Genomic DNA, 18,635 nt, shown 5'->3' on the forward strand with positions numbered 1-18,635 from the left:
AGCATCACAGCTCTGTGTGATGGTTCTGTAGTTCACCAAGTGTGTGAGTAGGACCAATGACCGATTTATTGAAGCATTCTCAGTCCTATATATTCGCCCCTCAGGTCTATAAATGTCAGTAAACATTCCGAAATGAAAACTTACAGTATCCTAGTTCAGGTTATTACAATAAAACCATCCTGTCTTTTGCAAACATGACTTTTATGTAACCAATAATGAGCTATTATTTCAAACTTAATTTACTGCTTATTTATTGCTTTGAATACAACTCTGACTTTACGAAAATATGTTTTCCCAATTTGACTGGCATGGACGCTTGGTTCAAAGTTGAAGGTAAATCCCCATGCTAGTCGTTAGGATTCCTGGGACCGTTAACAATATTCTTGTACTGAATGGGGTGGTTGGGTAGCCTAGTGGTTAAAGCGTTCGCTCGTCACGCCGAAGACCCGGGTTCAATTCCCGACATGGGTACAATGTGTGAAGCCCATTTCTGGTGTCCCCCGCCGTGATATTGCTGGAATATTGCTAAAAGTGGCGTAAAACCATACTCACTCACTCTTGTACTGAATAATGTGTTCATGGACTGCTTCATTGGATATGCTGATAGCATTGTATCTGTTAATAATTACCTACTTTTGTTATGCATTGGCTGTTGAATGTACCATTATACAGTGCCTTAAATGTTTCCACATATGTTGTGGGAGATTACCTGTAAGCTTGTATTTAGCTGTAAAGTTAGCTTGATGATTTTTTAATTTCTTGAATCTCATTACCCCTTTTAACAAGCTCAGATTAACATTTAGTTTAAATAGTGTAATTTTTTAGTAATAGTGGAATTTGACTCGGGTCTTTGATTTCACTGTTTCAGACTGATTTCTTCAGCTAAGATCATGTCATGTGTTAGACCTTGCTCCCAAATTTAACATTTGTTTAGTGCACAGGTGGTTCTGTTGTCTAAGGTGAGGCTCTTCCAATTATAACCATTTTGTAATTCTTTTACTTATACTATTTGAAGTATGACATATATTTCATATAAATTGACATGTGTCATACTTTTATGGTCATTTTTAGGATTGCAACCTGATGACCCCATATTTGTATGTATTCTCCTTTATATATGCCATTCTGTTCAATTTGAATAGTGTGAGTATAAAACAATTTAGGTACTAATTCCTTTCTGAATATGATAGCCGGTATGATAGCCTGATACTACAGCTTACAGGAGTAGAATGGTCAGTCAACCATTAGGATATCATACAGTTTGGAACACATAGAATCTAATAATAATAATTATAGCCTTCTCCCTTCTCTGCGATAATTATTAAATTATCACATATCACAAAACGCTTTTAGTGTGGTGATGGTTTATCCCTGTGACGTGCACATCATTAGTTTTAGATGGTCTGGCATCCATTCTTAGGATGGGATGGTGTAGGTCAGGTTTCATTGTCGAAGTGCTTTATAGTAAGATTTATAGGTGGAATTATGGTTTGGCTTGGTGAAAGTCATTCTCCACTTGTCAGTGTCTCGGGTCAAATTCTACTTGTTCATAAAGGAAGCCAGTTTTTTCCATGTGAAGCTCTGTGAATGTAGGGGCGCACAGTGGTTAAAGGGTTACCTCATGCCGATGAACTGGGTTCAATTCCCAACTCTGGTACCATGTGTGAAGACTATTTAATGTTCCCAGGCATAACTTGCCCTGAATGTTTGTATGAGTGGAGTTAAACCACTCATTTTCCTCCACTCAAGTGTAGAGTGTTGCTAAAAACCTGCATAAAAACCAGTTTAGCACAAACTGTCACCATTTTTTGTTACAAGTTGCAATTATGAGTCTTTCATTTCAATGTCATTAGATGATCTTATCAATGACTTGCATGTGTTTCCATTTGATAATAGGATTTGATTTACGTTATTTTAATAATCATTTATTTCTTTAATGATTCTCTACGTATGTTTTGTGATAAATAGGCATAATCATGATAATGAGATTATGTATTTATAACAGCTTGTAGTGTGTTTGTGATTCATACCCTAAAATTAAGAGAATGACTTTCAGCTGTATTCAGAGATGGCATTTGGAGTTATGCAGAGTAGCTTATACAGAAAATCTCTACCCTGCAGTCTGTAGGTTAATAGTAAACCACCAGTTGATTAGCAAATACCTATGTCACAATTTTAACCACCTTCAGACTAATAAGATGTGATCTAAGACTTCCAGTTTTTCACATAGTATGATAGATGTTGTTTTTTACCAGAACTCTTTAAAATCTTTGTGAACAGCCTAGTGTGAGTAGGTAATGCAGACGGGGTCTGCAGATAATCATGAACCATTGGAGATCAAGGTAGATTAAATGATGGTAATACTTCATGAAAGTGCAATAAGTTTAAAAGTTGTGTTAATTCGTGTATATAATTAAGGTATGTAGACACCATCTGAAATTTGAATGCACATGATGAAAGGCTGATTATTTGAGTGGGCCTCCTGTTTGATCCAGGCAAAGTTTTAGGGAGAACACATAGTACCGAAGGTCAAGAACACTAGAACAACCCACTTGACCACCTTGTCAGCGGCAGGTATATATATGTGTCATTTATCACGTTTAGTTTATCCTCATAAATTCCTAAATGTTAGGGGGGGCACGGGTGTCCCAGTCGTCTAAGGCGCCACGATTCGCTGTACAGAGTTGCGTCCCTTGGGCACGCCAGAAACCTATGATTGTGGGTTTGAATCCCGGTTCACCCCGATTATGTTTCTAGGTTTGTCAGCACCATACCCGTGTTCGTGGGTTTCACCGAAGTGGTAAACGTACGAGACCAAACTCACTCACTCACTCACCTAAATGTTGGAGTACCGAGAAGTCATTAAATTCATTCAGAATATAATCATACCACTTGTATTTCAGATGTCATTTTTCTATTCCCATATGCCAGTTGCCGCAATGCAGTTAAAAAAAAATATTTTGTCAATGTTGAATGTTGACAGGTCAGTTCATGAAATCGATGTAACACTACAAATTTCAATATTAAGTATAATAACTGACTGTCCATTATGCTGTGCAATGAAAGCCAGGAACCAGAGTATGTATATGCCAAAAATTCCATTCCATCATAACTGCTGGCGCTGAGAGTGTGTTTAGAATTATACATACTTTAGGGGGTAAAATATGTTTTAAAAAAACATGTTCCTTGATCAGAATTTACATCATGAAGATAAATATAACACACAACTGCATGATTATACTGGCTTGCACTATTTAATTATGATTGCTATAGTTCGAACTTAAATCTTGATCAGGTTTAAGCACCCAATGAAATCATACTCTTGTCATCTTGAGATGAAGGGTTTTTAATACAATTGTTAGCACTGTGTGTATATTATTCATATGTGTTCAATAAAGAATTATTTTCATACATATTACTTTGTGTTGTATGTTGGAATACTCCCAGAGAATGAAAGGCAAATGTACACTGATACATAGATCAGGCTAATAATAATGTAGAGCTTAGAGCATGCCACTGTGTGGAGTGGAAATATTACACAATATTAATGGCAGCATTATTCTTGTTATTAGTCGGTCATTGTAACATTGTGTGATGCTACACCAGTAAAAATGATGATGCTTCAAATACAGTGTAAACAATGGAGGGGAGTGTAAAGACACAACACAGGGACCATGCTGTTTAATACACAACCCAACAATATCAGTCTACATGTTCACATTTAACACACACATACCCCCACCCACCCCCACCCACCCACCTATTTTTTTTTCACAGATACATCCAAAACAATCTTGAATGAAAATCCCTAATCTGCTTATATTTTTATCCCCCGCCGGGCCTGAATGGCCGAAGGGGGATTATGTCGTGGCGCAGTCCGTCTGTCTGTCTGTCCCACAGAGGGTACTAAGCTTATGAAATCAACTCCTCCTTCAGTTTCCAGAGAATATCCCTGGCACTCTACACACAAGATGTCGACATGTTGATGATACACATATCGCAGTCCCGTTTCATTTCGACTAATTTTAACAGAGTTACTGCCCCTGTTTTACGGAGCTTCATGAAATCTACTCCTCCAGTTTCCAGAGAATATCGCAATATCTAACTATAACTAAAACTATAGTTAGTTTCCTTGTTTAAGGCTTTTGTGGGTGAGATCCATCCTTATGGCATTAGCATTCATACTGGATTACTCCCAACAAAATGTTCTGCACAATTTGTTTCAAATGTAGTGCCATCTACTGTTGTTATTTCATAAAATACAAAGAAAATATAAACTCGTTAAAAAAATTCATGCGGGGGATGATGTGCTCTCACAGCACACTTGTTAACAAATGAGATGGTGTATAATTTGAAGAGCCTTCAAATTAACTCAATCTTTACAATTATTAAGTCAAACATTATATTTTTGTACACGGACAGGAGAGAAGCCCTGAATGTCTTTTATGTCTTTAGATTGTGCAATCGCGGAACGCTGGTTTCAAAAGTACGGTAACGGTCTTGTGTGGATCACACAAGAAGTTGGTGATAATATTTTAATAACTTCGTACAAAGATTAAGATATTGTAATCAACAAAAACTCGATTCAATATTTTGTGAATCAAGTAAAGTATGTCTTTATCAGGAATATTAATCACTTCTAGCAGTTGAGATAAGATGAAAATACATACCTAAATGTCATTGGAATAACCCCAAAGCAATTTAATTGGATATGGTAATAAGAAGACGATTCTAATTATCTGCACAGAGTTTGTGAGAGAAGCTCTTATCCATCTGTCACTGTAAAATGAAGCGTGCTGAATTTGTGTACATGGACCTATTGACCTTTATACCGAATAACGATATTGATGTGCAATACATAAATGCATTAATGTAATCACTGTGCACACATGCATTTGACGAATTAATACATATAAATTTGCGATAGGCATACAAAGATATAAATGGTGTATTTTATCACTATGAACACATATGTAATACAAAGATGCATGTGTAATATGTACATACAGAACCAATATCACTACAGACACATGAGGAACAAGTGCAGGCAGAAATAATATCACTACAGACACATGATCAGCAAGTACATACCGAAACAATATCACTACAGACACATGATCAGCCAGTACATAAAGAAACAATATCACTACAGACACATGATCAGCCAGTACATAAAGAAACAATATTACTACAGACACATGAGCAGCAAGTACATACAGAAACAATATCACTACAGACAAATGATCAGCCAGTACATACAGAAACAATATCACTACAGACAAATGATCAGCAAGTACATAAAGAAACAATATCACAACAGACACGTGAGCAGCAAGTACATACAGAAGCAATATCACTACAGAAGCATGAGCAACAAGGACATGCGGAAACAATATCACTACAGACACACGAGCAGCAAGTACATACAGAAACAATATCACTACAATGTAATATAGACTACAATAAACAATGTCAGTGTTTCGGCGACTGTTTTCAGACTAGTGACGTTTTGATAATGTTTTTGATTTTATCAATCACATCCAATTTTCAAGTGTATGCTTTCTTTTGCCCGGCAGTTTATAGTAAGTACACACTTGGGTGTAGACTCAATTTGCTATTTTTCATATGCATGTACAGGTAATTAATAAAATTTACAGTGATTGCCCTGACGCAGAAAACCTCCGTATATGACGCAATCTAGTAAGAACATACGCAATATTATTTCTCCGTTGCGTCAGTCATGACGCAGATCTTCCAGACTGTCAACATAAACTAATTGCATTATACTGTCGGAACCTTAAAATTTGAAACGGACATATCCCTTTACAATAAAACACGACCGATATCAGCTTTGTTTAAATGTTGGAAAAATAATGTTTAAAAATGGAACAGTCCTTCTGACAAGCTCTCAGGTGCAGCCAATCAGATTTAAGTTTCAATGGTTGCCTAGCGGGACGGTTGTAGTTCCTGTCAGTCACTGTCGAGAATAGGTTACGCCACATCATGTGAAGAGTTATAATTTATATAGCACTTCCCGTATCAGTGTATATCAATCTGTTATCTGCAATTTAATAACAAATATTGGACATTACGATTTGGATAAGCAACTCCATAGAGAGTAGATGAATACTCAAAACATGATTTAAACAGCATGAGTAGAAAAAAAAGATAATATGTTTTAGATTAGAAATTAAATTCATCATGAAATCTAACATCAATTAATTTTTTTTAAATGCTCCCCTACAAAAGACATATTACTTCCTGTAGTGCAGCTTAAGTCCCCGGCCGCGTCATACCAAAAGACGTTAAAAGATGGTACAAGGGCTAAAACAAGGACTGGTCAGCTCGGAGTCAGTATACTGTGTCTGAGTGGGGTATTCATGTTAAACTGCGGCATGGTATCTCAGTCTGCTAGCACTATAAATTGGTATCAGTCCGGACTAGTACAAGCAGCCACACACACACGTGCATGCACGTCGCTATATAAGTGCAATAATCTTGGACGCGACGTTAAAACCAAATTTCACCTCACCATAAGTCATGATGACCACCAGTTTTAAAAGACTTGAGCAAACTGTATGCATATTTTAGTAAATTCCGTTCTTGCAATTCGCTTTTCATAAAATAATGCCATAATGTACAGCGTACCTAAAGTTCATCATCTAAAATATTTGTAAATGACGTTTTGATAAATTTCCTATAACATCGATGTACAAATTATCCTCTTCATTCTTCAAACTCCTTACAGCGAAACGGCGTCCTGTATTGTATAGTGATGTTGGCATTAGGTGTAAGTGATGCAAAGAGCTTAATCATGAGCAAGTTGTCGTCTGAAGCTCACAGGGCGACAAACAAACGCTTTGCATCAATCTTTTTTTCAAAAATTGTGGTAAATGATAAAAATGACGGTAAAATAAATTCCTAGATAAATCCAAGCGCATCCCGAGCCGACATACACAACATATATACATATACATTTACAACTAATTATAGATGATATCGTCATCCCCGGGTACTTTATTGTGTATGACGTACAAATTGAATGGATATACGTACTACAAAGTAGGGTCCACTTTGATATATGCTTTACTCTGGGCATGGGGTAATGTATGGAGCTAACAGCTAGACAATTATCCTTGCACTTGCCAACAAGCCCCCAGGTAAATGAATGATGAACCCGTGAAGATCCGGGGTGGAATAGGCCGTAAAAGGCGACTATGCTTGTCCTGAAAGGCGACTAACGGGATCGGGTGGTCAGGCTCGCTGACTTGGTTGATGCATGTCATCGATCCCAGTTACGTTGGTCGATGCTCATGATATTAATCACTGGATTGTCTGGTCCAGACTCGATTATTTTACAGACCGCCGTCATATAGCTGTAATATTGCTGAGTGCGGCGTAAAACAACAAACCAAACCAAAAAAAAAATGAATGATGCGTTGACTTGTGTTGACCATGGTACTCCCATGTTCCTGGTGGACAGTCAAGCGGTTCTACCAGCTGTTCTGGAGTGAGTGGGTATGGATTTACGTCGTTTTTAAATAGCAATATTCCAGCAATATCACGGCGGGGGACACCAGAAATGGGGTTCACACATTGAGCTGTTCTGGAAGCATTGTCTGTATTATAGATCAGTGTGGTACCACCACAGTTTAACACCGTTGTGTCCAACTCCAAAATACTTGAGTAACAATTCGATACAATTGAGAATTCGACATTACAGATCAGATCCGTTTACAGACAATAAGCATTACGATTAAATGTAGACATAATTAACAAATTCAACATTCTGATGATAATCGGTTGAATTGAACTCTGCACTGTTTGTGGTACGACTGCCTAATATCTTCAGCATTAACTCAGTCTTACTCAGTTTTGAGCTAACATAAATATCATGTGATGACGACATTAACTGTAAGACTTTTCAACTGAATGTTTCATCTAACGTTAAAGGCAAGATTAATGGATGAAAGATGCTGGTCCCTTTACCTGTGAGTATGTGCCAGTGTTAAGCAGTACTGATAGTTGCAGGCTGAAACTCAATATAATTATGGAGATCTGATTTTTCTTTACAATTAACATATTTGGGGAAGGCTATCGGTAAAGGGACCACATGGTCGATCACCGTTTCGGAGGAATCAGCTAAAATAAAGAGTATGTAATGCAGGATTTTTTTGGTGTCTTAAGACTTAATCGTCCCGAATGGACTGTAACCATTATTAATTCTGTAAAATTGAAATTGTTTAGAAGTATCATAAATGTATCACCCAGTCGGACACATTGTATGCAGCGGGAAGTGAGCGCAGAGACGCTGCAGGACACACGGGGAAAGCAATATTTTACGTTCGCTTCATCAGGGAACCTTTCATCATTCCTCACAGCGTAACAGCGATCGCGATCTGTTTCAGAGACTCATGCCCCTTTCGTGGCCATTTTAGCGACCGGGTTCCGTCTTAGCATAAAACGGGCATACCTATAGAGAATCTCACCCGAGTGTCTTTTGATATCAAATATATCAACACGAGTTGATAAAAGTGGGAAAACTCCGAGGCTTGCCGAGGATTTTTGCCACTTTTATCAACGAGTGTTGATATATTTGATATCAAAAGACGCGAGGGTGAGATTTTATTTATCATCCAACATCATTCTTTCAACTTTTTCAATTTGTAGACAGTAATAAGCAGTGTCTTCAGTGTAAAAAGTACTGAAAACAGCTTCAGTAGCAGAGCCATTAGTGATGTCATTTGATTGTGACGTCATGGTAACCAGTGACGTCACAATGGTCTGCAAACCATTGTGATGTAATTTCATTGCAGCGATATCTACAGTGTAGATATCGCTTGATCTCATCCAAGCGATATCTCCTGTGGGAGCCAGTTTTGGATGATAAAAAACAATTGTCAACTCGTTGCGTAATGGTGCACATATATTTCACCATATATTATATATATTTCAGATGCAATTTAAAGCACATCGGGACGTGCGGAATTATAAAGTATGATTGAACACATTTAACTGTGTCTTGGGTATATTTTTAGATGCAAGACATACATGTATGTAAAACCGAAAATTATTTCTGAGGGATTCTTTGACGAAGAACTTGAAATCATACGCGCATTCTGATTGGTTTGTCATATTTTCTCACATAACATTCATCGATAGGGGGATGAATCTTCTTGCAGGTTAAGGAAAGGGGCGAGTGGTGACGAATGGATCTGTTTCTTACTAGCCAAGCTTCCGGTGGAGGTTCATGGGACTCAACATTTGAACATGAATAAAACAATACGCTGACGGCTGGCGACTAGTGTTTGTAGGTTAAAAAAGGGAATGTATGACAACTCAATCATTGTCCAAAATAATGACAATTATGTTTTTGTTTTTTTCATGATAAACGTTCAGCTAAATATCGCATGTGTATCACGACCAACTGGTGCCTTTAAATCAAAAGATGTATTTTGTCGCCGACATTCTTGTCTATATAGAAAAAAACAATTGTATCGTATGGAAAGCTCCTCTTCAATAAACATTCAAATTAACACAATTTTAATACCAGATACCTGCGGTTTCTGTCAATGATACACGCGTTTCAGAATTATTTTTAAGCAATCTCATTAAAATCAGGCCTCAGTTCTCGCTACCGCTTAACAAAGACCTGAGGACACCCCATTAGGGGTCCCGTCAGAACGACCTTTCATCCGACCAATCAGAGCATCGCTTACCAGATTATGAAAGTGACAGTCGGAATGTGATTTCTAATCATGCAACTTCAAATTTTTTAACTCCGAACGATAGTTACGGGTTTAACGGCTGAATACATACAATCTAGACTATCTATTAGCCATTCCAGAATGTTCTTTTGTTTAGGTTTCAAATTTGTAATCGAGAATTTGTAAAAATATGTTTCGAAGCGTAATCGCCAATTTGAAATTAGTGCCGTAAAGCACGAGAAAGCTGCCTTCTGATTGGTCATTCCATTGGTCGATCAAAGTTCGCACAAGGTCGGTCTGACGTGACCTATAATGGGATGTCCTCTTTGTTTAGCGGTAGCGAGAACTGAGATATGATTTTAATGAGATTGTATTTTTAAGTTATCTATGTATCTCTTTAACGATAAATCCATGTATTATTATAAAGAAACAATAAATAAATATATGATTGTATGAGAAATGATTGCAATATTGATGATGAGAGTTTGGGTGGTATTGCAGACTGATGATGATAATACTAGTCCAGGTTCGTGACGTCAGCTTGATAATAAAATGTTTGTCCTTGTAAATGCATACTCTTATTTAATGCATCCATTTTGTTAACAACTGAATTATGAAATTAAAAAAGTTGTACAGTCCATGGTACAACTGCGAGTATAATGGTTTATTATTGGGAGTTGATTACGTTTAGTACAAAACTGACGGTCTTAGGTATAAAGGAAATCCTTCGACCATTCGCATGCGCGCGTTATTTGAGCAATTATATACCTTCTCGATTTAGCAAGGTTATACCTTTGCTAATAACAAGATATATGCAGACAAGAACACGGTAACCTCCTCATAAATATTGTTTTATGGTAGTGAGTGAGTGAGTGAATATGGTTTTACGCCGCTTTTAGCAATATTCCAGCAATATCATGGCGGGGGACACCAGAAATGGGCTTCAAACTGTTTTATGGTAAAAAGAAAGACACAACAATATCGGCACACGTTTTCTCGACTAAACAGATTTCTCAAATTCTAATCAAACAATTCTTTGATAAGGCACAACACCGTCAGATTTGAAGCTATTTAGTTCACTTTTTATATTTTGGAGGGATGACATTCTAGATTATGAATACACTCTTAACTCGATCCCGAACACGTGGTCCCTTTACCGGTAACTTTCACCATTTATTCCGCACATGTGAATCGACTACGTAATAATTATTGCGACAGATGAAAGGCGAGGTAGTGTATGAATATATCAAATATATTATATATATCATTCATAATGAAAGGCGAGTCCCAAATGATATTAACTTTAATCCAAATCAGACGAGTGTGTTTTCGGATGTCAAGTGTCATATGTTATGAATGTTTGTTTGATGTTGTTTATTAGAGTAATGTATTGTAAATAAACATTGTAGCAAGCGAACCCTGGTGAGCTAAACACATACATTGTGTTTATTCCTAATACTGGATATACAACATCCCACACTCATAAGCGTTATAAGTTATTTATGATGTAATGTAATATTAAAATACTATCGTCACAAACGGTTCCGAAGTGGAAGCTTTTCTGGAATGTGCAATATATATATCTTCCGAAAAGGTCAGTGCTTAGTCAGTCGGAAAGTGGCAACAGATAATATAGCTCGAACTAAAACTTGTTTTTAGTCAGTGGCCCGCCTACCATGTAGTCAAAAACACAATTGCCTACACATAGTGTCAATGAGCACCTTTCGTGGCAATCAATCGGACCGCCGGCTGGAGTTAGTGGGAAGTGACACCAGTTTATAAAGGCGTCTAAGACTCCAGTTTATGAGGCGTCTAAGCTGGTCCTGGTGTCTCATAGGGCCAGCGCTGAAACCCGGGGAATGTATCATCACGCTTGTTTAGTGTGTGCCTGGTCATAACATTGTCATGTTACAAAATATATTTCGATGTCCAACACACCGACAGAGTGATACAAAGCAAGGTATGAATGCATTTAAATTTACCGGAAATCCTCCTTCCGCCACTTTGAACTCATTTTGGTCACGGGTGTTCTTCCTCAGTAATAGTGTTAGTTTTTCAGCCGCTCAATAAATAAAGTAGACGGTCCTATATTCGGGAACAGAGCCCAAGTCGCAAAGGTCTACAAGCAAAGTTATGGGAACTGATACCCAAGACCGTCTTCGCAGTGCTGCCTGTACGCTTGCAAACGGCAACAGCTACGGCTCTAACCTTTGGTGTCTTAGACTATTTCTTTCTTTCTTTCTTTCTTGCAGGAGAATAGTGGCAACATATTATATCATTGTTTTCCATCTTCCCGAGGCAAGAGAGTTAACAGACATTAAAAGTCTAGTTTCCACCCTTGCCGAACTAGGCTGGAATTCCTGGGCTCGACCGTAGCGCCACCAGTGGCTATAACGAGTTATGTCCCTTCTTTGCCTCTCCTATGGACTAATCAGATTCAGCCTCTCGTATCACTTGCATTTGCTTCAAACAAAATATGGCGGCGCCTAGTCAAGACGATCTGATTGATAATCAAGATCTATATTGTGATAAAACGGGTCTAACATCGCAAAGTGCATCAAATCACGTGAGCACATTGATTAAAAACATGAAAAGATTTGGAAAATATCTGTTGACACCGAGTTGGCGGTGCACATGCTTTGCAAATCCTGCAATTGTCCGAAATCTGCATGACACTTTACGAACCGGATTTCGATTTCGCGATTTTGATTGGACTATGCATAGACTCGTTAGTCCAGCCAAGATCTAACTCCATAATTCCAGCTTAGTTCGGCAAGGGGGGAAACTGGACATTTGTAGTTAGTTAACTCCCTTGCCTCGGGCAGATGCTGGTTTCATGAATTAGCCTGAAATATAACAGAATGAACAAAAAGGGTGAAATAAGCATGAATGCTATTTATGAAGGAACTAAATAAACAAGATACAAACAAAATTGTTGTCTGTTCTTTGTGCTGGCTGTAGACTGTAGTCCTGAATATTTGTGCAATTAGAGTGAAGAACTGGTGTGTGTATTCAACATTATATGACCAATATATCTTCATAAATTCATTCATAATCTCATTTGTAAATAGGGCGGTCAGGTAGCCTAGTGGTTAAAGCGTTCGCTCTTCACGCCGAAGACCCGGGTTCGATTTCAGACATGGGTACAATTTGTGAAGCCCATTTCTGGTGTCCCCCGCCGTGATATTGCTGGAATATTGCTAAAAGCGGCGTAAAACCATACTCACTCACTCACTCATTTGTAAATATGGTGACAGATAAAAGACAGATAAATATTTATCAGAATTGTAATGTTGAATTTGAATCTTACCACGTGCTCGAAAATTAGATATCCAAATTATGAATAATTTTGTAACAAACATTTACAAAACTTATGGTGGACAATTTCTATGCTTTCGCTTCTTTGGTAGCCCCAGACTTCGAAACTATAAGGACCTGTAAATAATGTCGATATCTCATATAAAACATAAACAACTCGTGGTCGTTTTTTATCATACACAAAAACAATGCAGGAAGAATACATCACTCTTGGCTGCGACCCTCATGGTTTATTCTCCCTGCGGTGTTTTATTGTGCGATAAACAACGGCCACGTGTTGTATATTTCTTAAATAAAAACTAAAGACACGTGAAGATCCGAGTACAGAACAGGTCTTCAGCGACCCAGGCATGCTTGCCGTAAAAGGCGACTAACGGGATCGGGTGGTCACTCTCTCAAACTTGGTTGACACATGTCATCGTATCCAAATTGCGAAGATCGATGCTCATGATATCAATCACTGGATTGTCTGGTCCAAATTCGATTATTTACAGACCGCCGTCATATAGCAGGAATATTGCTAAGTGTGGCGTTGAGCAACAAACAAACAAACAAAATGATACATGTACATGCTGTCAACTTTCAAAATGTTCTTTGTAGAATCAATGAAAATACAAGCAATAGTGGGAAATACAAAATGTTCTTTTACTATGATTATTGATAACGAAATTCAAAGTCGACATATAGGAAGGCGACTAACGGGATCGGGTGGCCTAGCTCGCTGACTTGGATGGTGCTTGTTTACTGATCCCAATTGCATATTGCTCAGTGCGGCGTTAAACAACAAACCAACCAACCAACATCTAGGAAAGATAACTGGTATTTCGTGGCGAAATTATTGGACTTGTGTGTGCGTCGCCAGATTATGTTCCTGATACAAATCGTTTGTGTCATGAAAATGTTACATTTGTGTCTTCGTTATATGTGCTCCATAAATACATATGCAAATACAAATGATAGAAACTATGAATGTAAACTATGATACACCACTGTGCTCATCGTGTTGGTGAATATGCAGGTCAACGTTTGAACACGGCTCTGACATTTTCCCTGACCGTCCTTCTCCTACTCTGCTGCTCCTCCCTGTAAGGCCCCTTGTGTGTTGATGATGATGGCATCCAGTCGAAGTCAGGCCTCAGGGCAAGCAGGAGACGCTGAAAATATGCAGTATAAAAAAAATAAACCCAAGTTCTGTCATGAGTATTTACGGTAGCAATAATATTGTTGTTGTTGGTTTGTTGTTTTACACCGCACTCAGCAATATTTCAGCTATATGACGGCGGTCTGTAAATAATCGAGTCTGGACCAGACAATCCAGTGATTGATATCATGAGCATCGATCCACGCAATTGGGATCGATGACATGCTGCAAGCCACGTCAGCGAGCCTGACCACCCGATCCCGTTAGTCGCCTCTTAGGACAAGCATAGTCGCCTTTTAAGGCAAGCGTATGAGGAAAGAGAAAATAAGACGTACCTGTTTGAAGGACGCAGCAGATCTGTGCTTTAGTAGAGACAACACAGCACACACTGGAAGGGGAATTATGGGCACTGTTGCGATACACCAACCAATGGTAACGGCGTACGGTGGATACTTGTACTTGCCATAGGTGGGCGGCCCATACTGGACCAAGGTCAGGACGAACACTGTCTGGAAGGGAATGTGACTCTCAATACACAAGACTAATCAAGCACAAAAACGTCCATTGACAATATTGGAGTGTGAGTACGCAAGTAGTATATTTATGCAATTGCTCCTCTTCACGGGATAGTTACATAACAAGATTACTGTCATGCTATCCGAGAGGATGCCCATGATGGGCAGAGTTGCTTCCCTGTTGCGTTTCATGTGTTGCAAGATCCGGGGAAAAATAGGTGTTCAGCAACCCATGCTTCCCGCTCACGGCGACAATGCTTGTCGTAAGAGGCGACTAATGGGATCGGGTGGTCAGGCTCGCTGACTTGGTTGATGCATGTCATCGATCCCAATTGCGTGGATCGATACTCATGATGTCCATCACTGGATTGTCTGGTCCAGACTCGATTATTTACAGACCGCCGTTATATAGCTGGAATATTGCTGAGTGCGGCGTTAAACAACCAACCAACCAACCAACAAACATTCATAAAAGTATATATTCGTGTTGAATATTGCTGTGTGCGGCGTTAAACAACAAACAAACATTCATAAAAGTATATATTCGTGTGGTTCATTGCATTACCAGTAAAACAACGGGTATAACGAAACACCAGAGGAACCGCAGGATGATCGGAGGTGGATGTCCCAGCATCAGCTCGATGTCCTTGCTGAACCGGTCAATACCTATACAAACATTGATTGTGGAAATCCTTATTGGTTATTACCACAGCAAACATTATTATAAACACCACACACACACACAGTCGGATAATACAATGTAATTCGAGCTATATGAGGAAGGGACAACCGAAAATTAAGTGGTTGGTATTATGAGTAACGTCCATTGACGTCGGGTTATGATGACACGCAATCAACCCAGTCACCTGACCAACGATTAGTCAAGAAGAAATGTGTGCGAGTACCGGGGACCAATTCTAACGTGTGTGTGTGTGTGTGTGTGTGTGTGTGTGTGTGTGCGTGCGTGTTTGAGCGCTCGCATTAGTGGTGATATGTAGGTGTGTGAGAGTACCGGGGACCAATTCTAACGCGCGCGTGCGTGTTTGAGCGCGCACATTAGTGGTGATATGTAGGTGTGTGAGAGTAAGTATGTGGTTAGATATAAAAAGCCGACCCATGATCCGGGTAGAATAGGTCTTCAGCAACCCATGCTTGCCGTAAAAGGCGACTAAGCTTGTCGTAAGAGGCGACATACGGCATAGGGTGGTCAGGCTCGCTGACTTGGTTGATGTATGTCATCGATCCCAATTTTGTCGATCGATGCTCATGATGTCAATCACTGGGTTGTCTGGTCCAGACTCGATTATTTACAGACCGCTGTCATATAGCTGGAATATTGCTCAGTGCGGCGTTACACAAAAAAATACAGACAGATATCAAAACAGTTTCATCATTCACAAAAAAACCCCTTCTGTTCACACCTATTGAAATGAGGAGAAATAGGAAAAACTGTTAAATGCAGATTCGTATTCATTCTGAAGCCTAAAAACTAAGTAAAGTTTTGACAAAGTCAACATGCGCAAACAATTAATATATTTAACTCCAGGCCCGATGAGATTGGCTTTCCAAACACCCCGCACTTGACAGCACATTCAGACAATCTTATCGCGGAACAGACAATAATGCACCAACTGACGAAAAAGCTCAAATAATCTTTTATGCATGGCATCTTCTTGTTTCGAGTATTTGCTGTTTCGGAAAAAAGATTAGCACACCCCAAATGGGCAATGAAACATATATAACTTGCCATATATCCACCCGACTGCGATACATTCAAGAAAACAGAACAGAATGACCGACAGAGCTGCAATGTACCAGTCGATCAGCTGAAATATGTACGGTCCTCCCTGGCGAAATAACAAAGACATGTCAATAAGTATTAAGTATGGTTTTACTTTATGCTACGAGCTATGCAGGAATATGCATACATGCATACATGCAAACATACATTTGGTGTACGTGTCGGGATAAAAACGCTATTTTTGACCAATAGTATATGACGGCGTATCATTTTATTACCGGAGGCTGGAGAAAGTTAACATTTAAGGTCACATCGCAGTTCTTCGTGACTTGAAAAAGTTACACATTTAAAGAAGTACATGGAAATCTGTCGACGATGGACATTATAACAACTAGCAATATATGGCATTATATGTCATATCAAACTAGTTTGAGAACATTTTAGAAAAGGGAACTATTACTTTACAATATAAAAATGGGCTATAAAACGTTAGCGACCAAATTTGCTACATGGAGGGAATTAATCAATTACTTACCTGTGTACAAAATACAAGACCCATGAGGAAGTACACGAGGCATATAGCTGCTGTAAGAATCCCTCGTCGTTTAGCAAACATGCGAGGGTAACTGTCAATGATTGTGGTAGGCAGAACCTCCGTCACAGAAAACTGGGATGAAAAGAAGACTTTACAGAAACAAATCTTCCCTGACTATCTTGCCCCAAAATTGGATGGAAAGAAAATAAGATATGAAACAAAATGTATTTACGCACAGTGAATGATCCGGAATATTTCCTTGCTGTTATTCCCATTTCATCTTGTTTCTCAACCAATCAGATTCCAGCAAATATTTCCACTCATTGACAATTACAAAAAGGAGTAGCGATATTGCACATGGTTATTAGGAATAAATGATTTTGTATGCGATGTGCTACAAGTAATTAATATAATAAATCAAGTATGTACCTGTGTATCCAACCCTATAGTTATGAGCAACAGGAAGAACAGGAACGACCAAAGCTGTGGAACAGGAAGTTGAGAGAGGGCTTGTGGGTAAGCAATGAATCCAAGTCCTGGACCTTGGCAACAAAAAGATAATGCCAAACACAAGTCAGTAAACGCTCGCTACGCAAACTGTATGATACTGTGCAATCTGTTAATTCACTATCAGCTACTATGTCTGTGAAAATAAACACTGATGTGTTAAACATTATGCAGAAAATTATGGTCAGGCGCTACGTCTACTTATGAACCTACTCTATAATGCACTAAATCTTACGCGGGAACATAAAAAGAGAATACTACACTCATTCTCGTTAGATACCATTTTTATGAAACGAGTTTCTGCGGTATCTGACGAGATATAAGCGAGGTCAAATACCATGGAAAGTACGCAAAAATGGCATCTAACGACAATGAGTGTGGTATTTTATTTATTACCCACGTTAAATATGTATTTAAGTGTAAATACCTAACAACTTTCGTTCGTTGACAGACCAAACTGAAACCGGTTGCAAAATCGTGTTGCGCATGAATATTGATATATGCCCAAATATGGGCTTTGTTTCTAAGCATACGCTTTTCAAACATGCTCTTGTTGTTGTGTTTGCAAGCATAACAGAACCGACGCTCAAGATCCTTTTTAAATATTTCTGCAACTTATGGTAATTCAGGCGCATTGTTGTTTGTACGCAGGACACCTATAAGAACATTTAAAAATTCGCACTGCCAGGGATCTGGTCATGCAGTCGTGAACAAAGAACTCCCGAAACCGTGTCACAATCTACGCTTCGAAGGGGACACTGATGGCACAACCGGATCATCCAAAGTAAGTGTAGACATCTGTCCAGATAGTTGAAATTGACTTCATTTCACCACGGTTATCCTTTATTTAAATCAAATTGAAAGTTGCGAAAGTGGTCGGGTGCGTCACTCACTTATGTAACTTACTGTCATTACACGCACATTATGTAGAAACTTATAGGATACAGGAGTTCCTCGCTTGAAACCACCTCTGATACTGGGACTCACCGCTCGACACCACCTCTGACACAGGAACTCACCGCTCGACACCAACTCTGACACAGGAGCTCACCCCTCGACACCACCTCTGACACAGGCAGTCACCGCTCGACACCACCTCTGACACAGGAACTCACCGCTCGACACCACCTCTGACACAGGAACTCACCGCTCGACACCAACTCTGACACAG

General features: G+C 39.0%; 1 protein-coding gene across 6 annotated transcripts in view; it reads right to left on the minus strand.

The window, feature by feature from the left end:
* Window positions 1–14,021: 14,021 nt before the first annotated feature.
* Window positions 14,022–18,635, minus strand: part of LOC139454099 (sodium- and chloride-dependent glycine transporter 1-like) — a 39,406-nt gene continuing 34,792 nt past the window's right edge. For all 6 annotated transcript variants that reach the window (XM_071235600.1, XM_071235599.1, XM_071235601.1 and 3 more), the window contains 6 exons: window positions 17,387–17,499; window positions 16,958–17,089; window positions 16,429–16,528; window positions 15,247–15,347; window positions 14,502–14,675; window positions 14,022–14,179 (listed from right to left, as the gene is read on the minus strand). In XM_071235600.1, the coding sequence (XP_071091701.1) occupies window positions 14,045–14,179; window positions 14,502–14,675; window positions 15,247–15,347; window positions 16,429–16,528; window positions 16,958–17,089; window positions 17,387–17,499 (755 nt within the window). In that variant the 3' untranslated portion in view covers window positions 14,022–14,044. The remainder of the gene's footprint in view (window positions 14,180–14,501; window positions 14,676–15,246; window positions 15,348–16,428; window positions 16,529–16,957; window positions 17,090–17,386; window positions 17,500–18,635) is intronic.

The sequence above is a fragment of the Haliotis cracherodii genome, unplaced genomic scaffold (assembly GCF_022045235.1).
Source record: "Haliotis cracherodii isolate W230 unplaced genomic scaffold, xgHalCrac1.p SCAF_10, whole genome shotgun sequence".
Lineage (NCBI taxonomy): Eukaryota > Metazoa > Mollusca > Gastropoda > Lepetellida > Haliotidae > Haliotis > Haliotis cracherodii.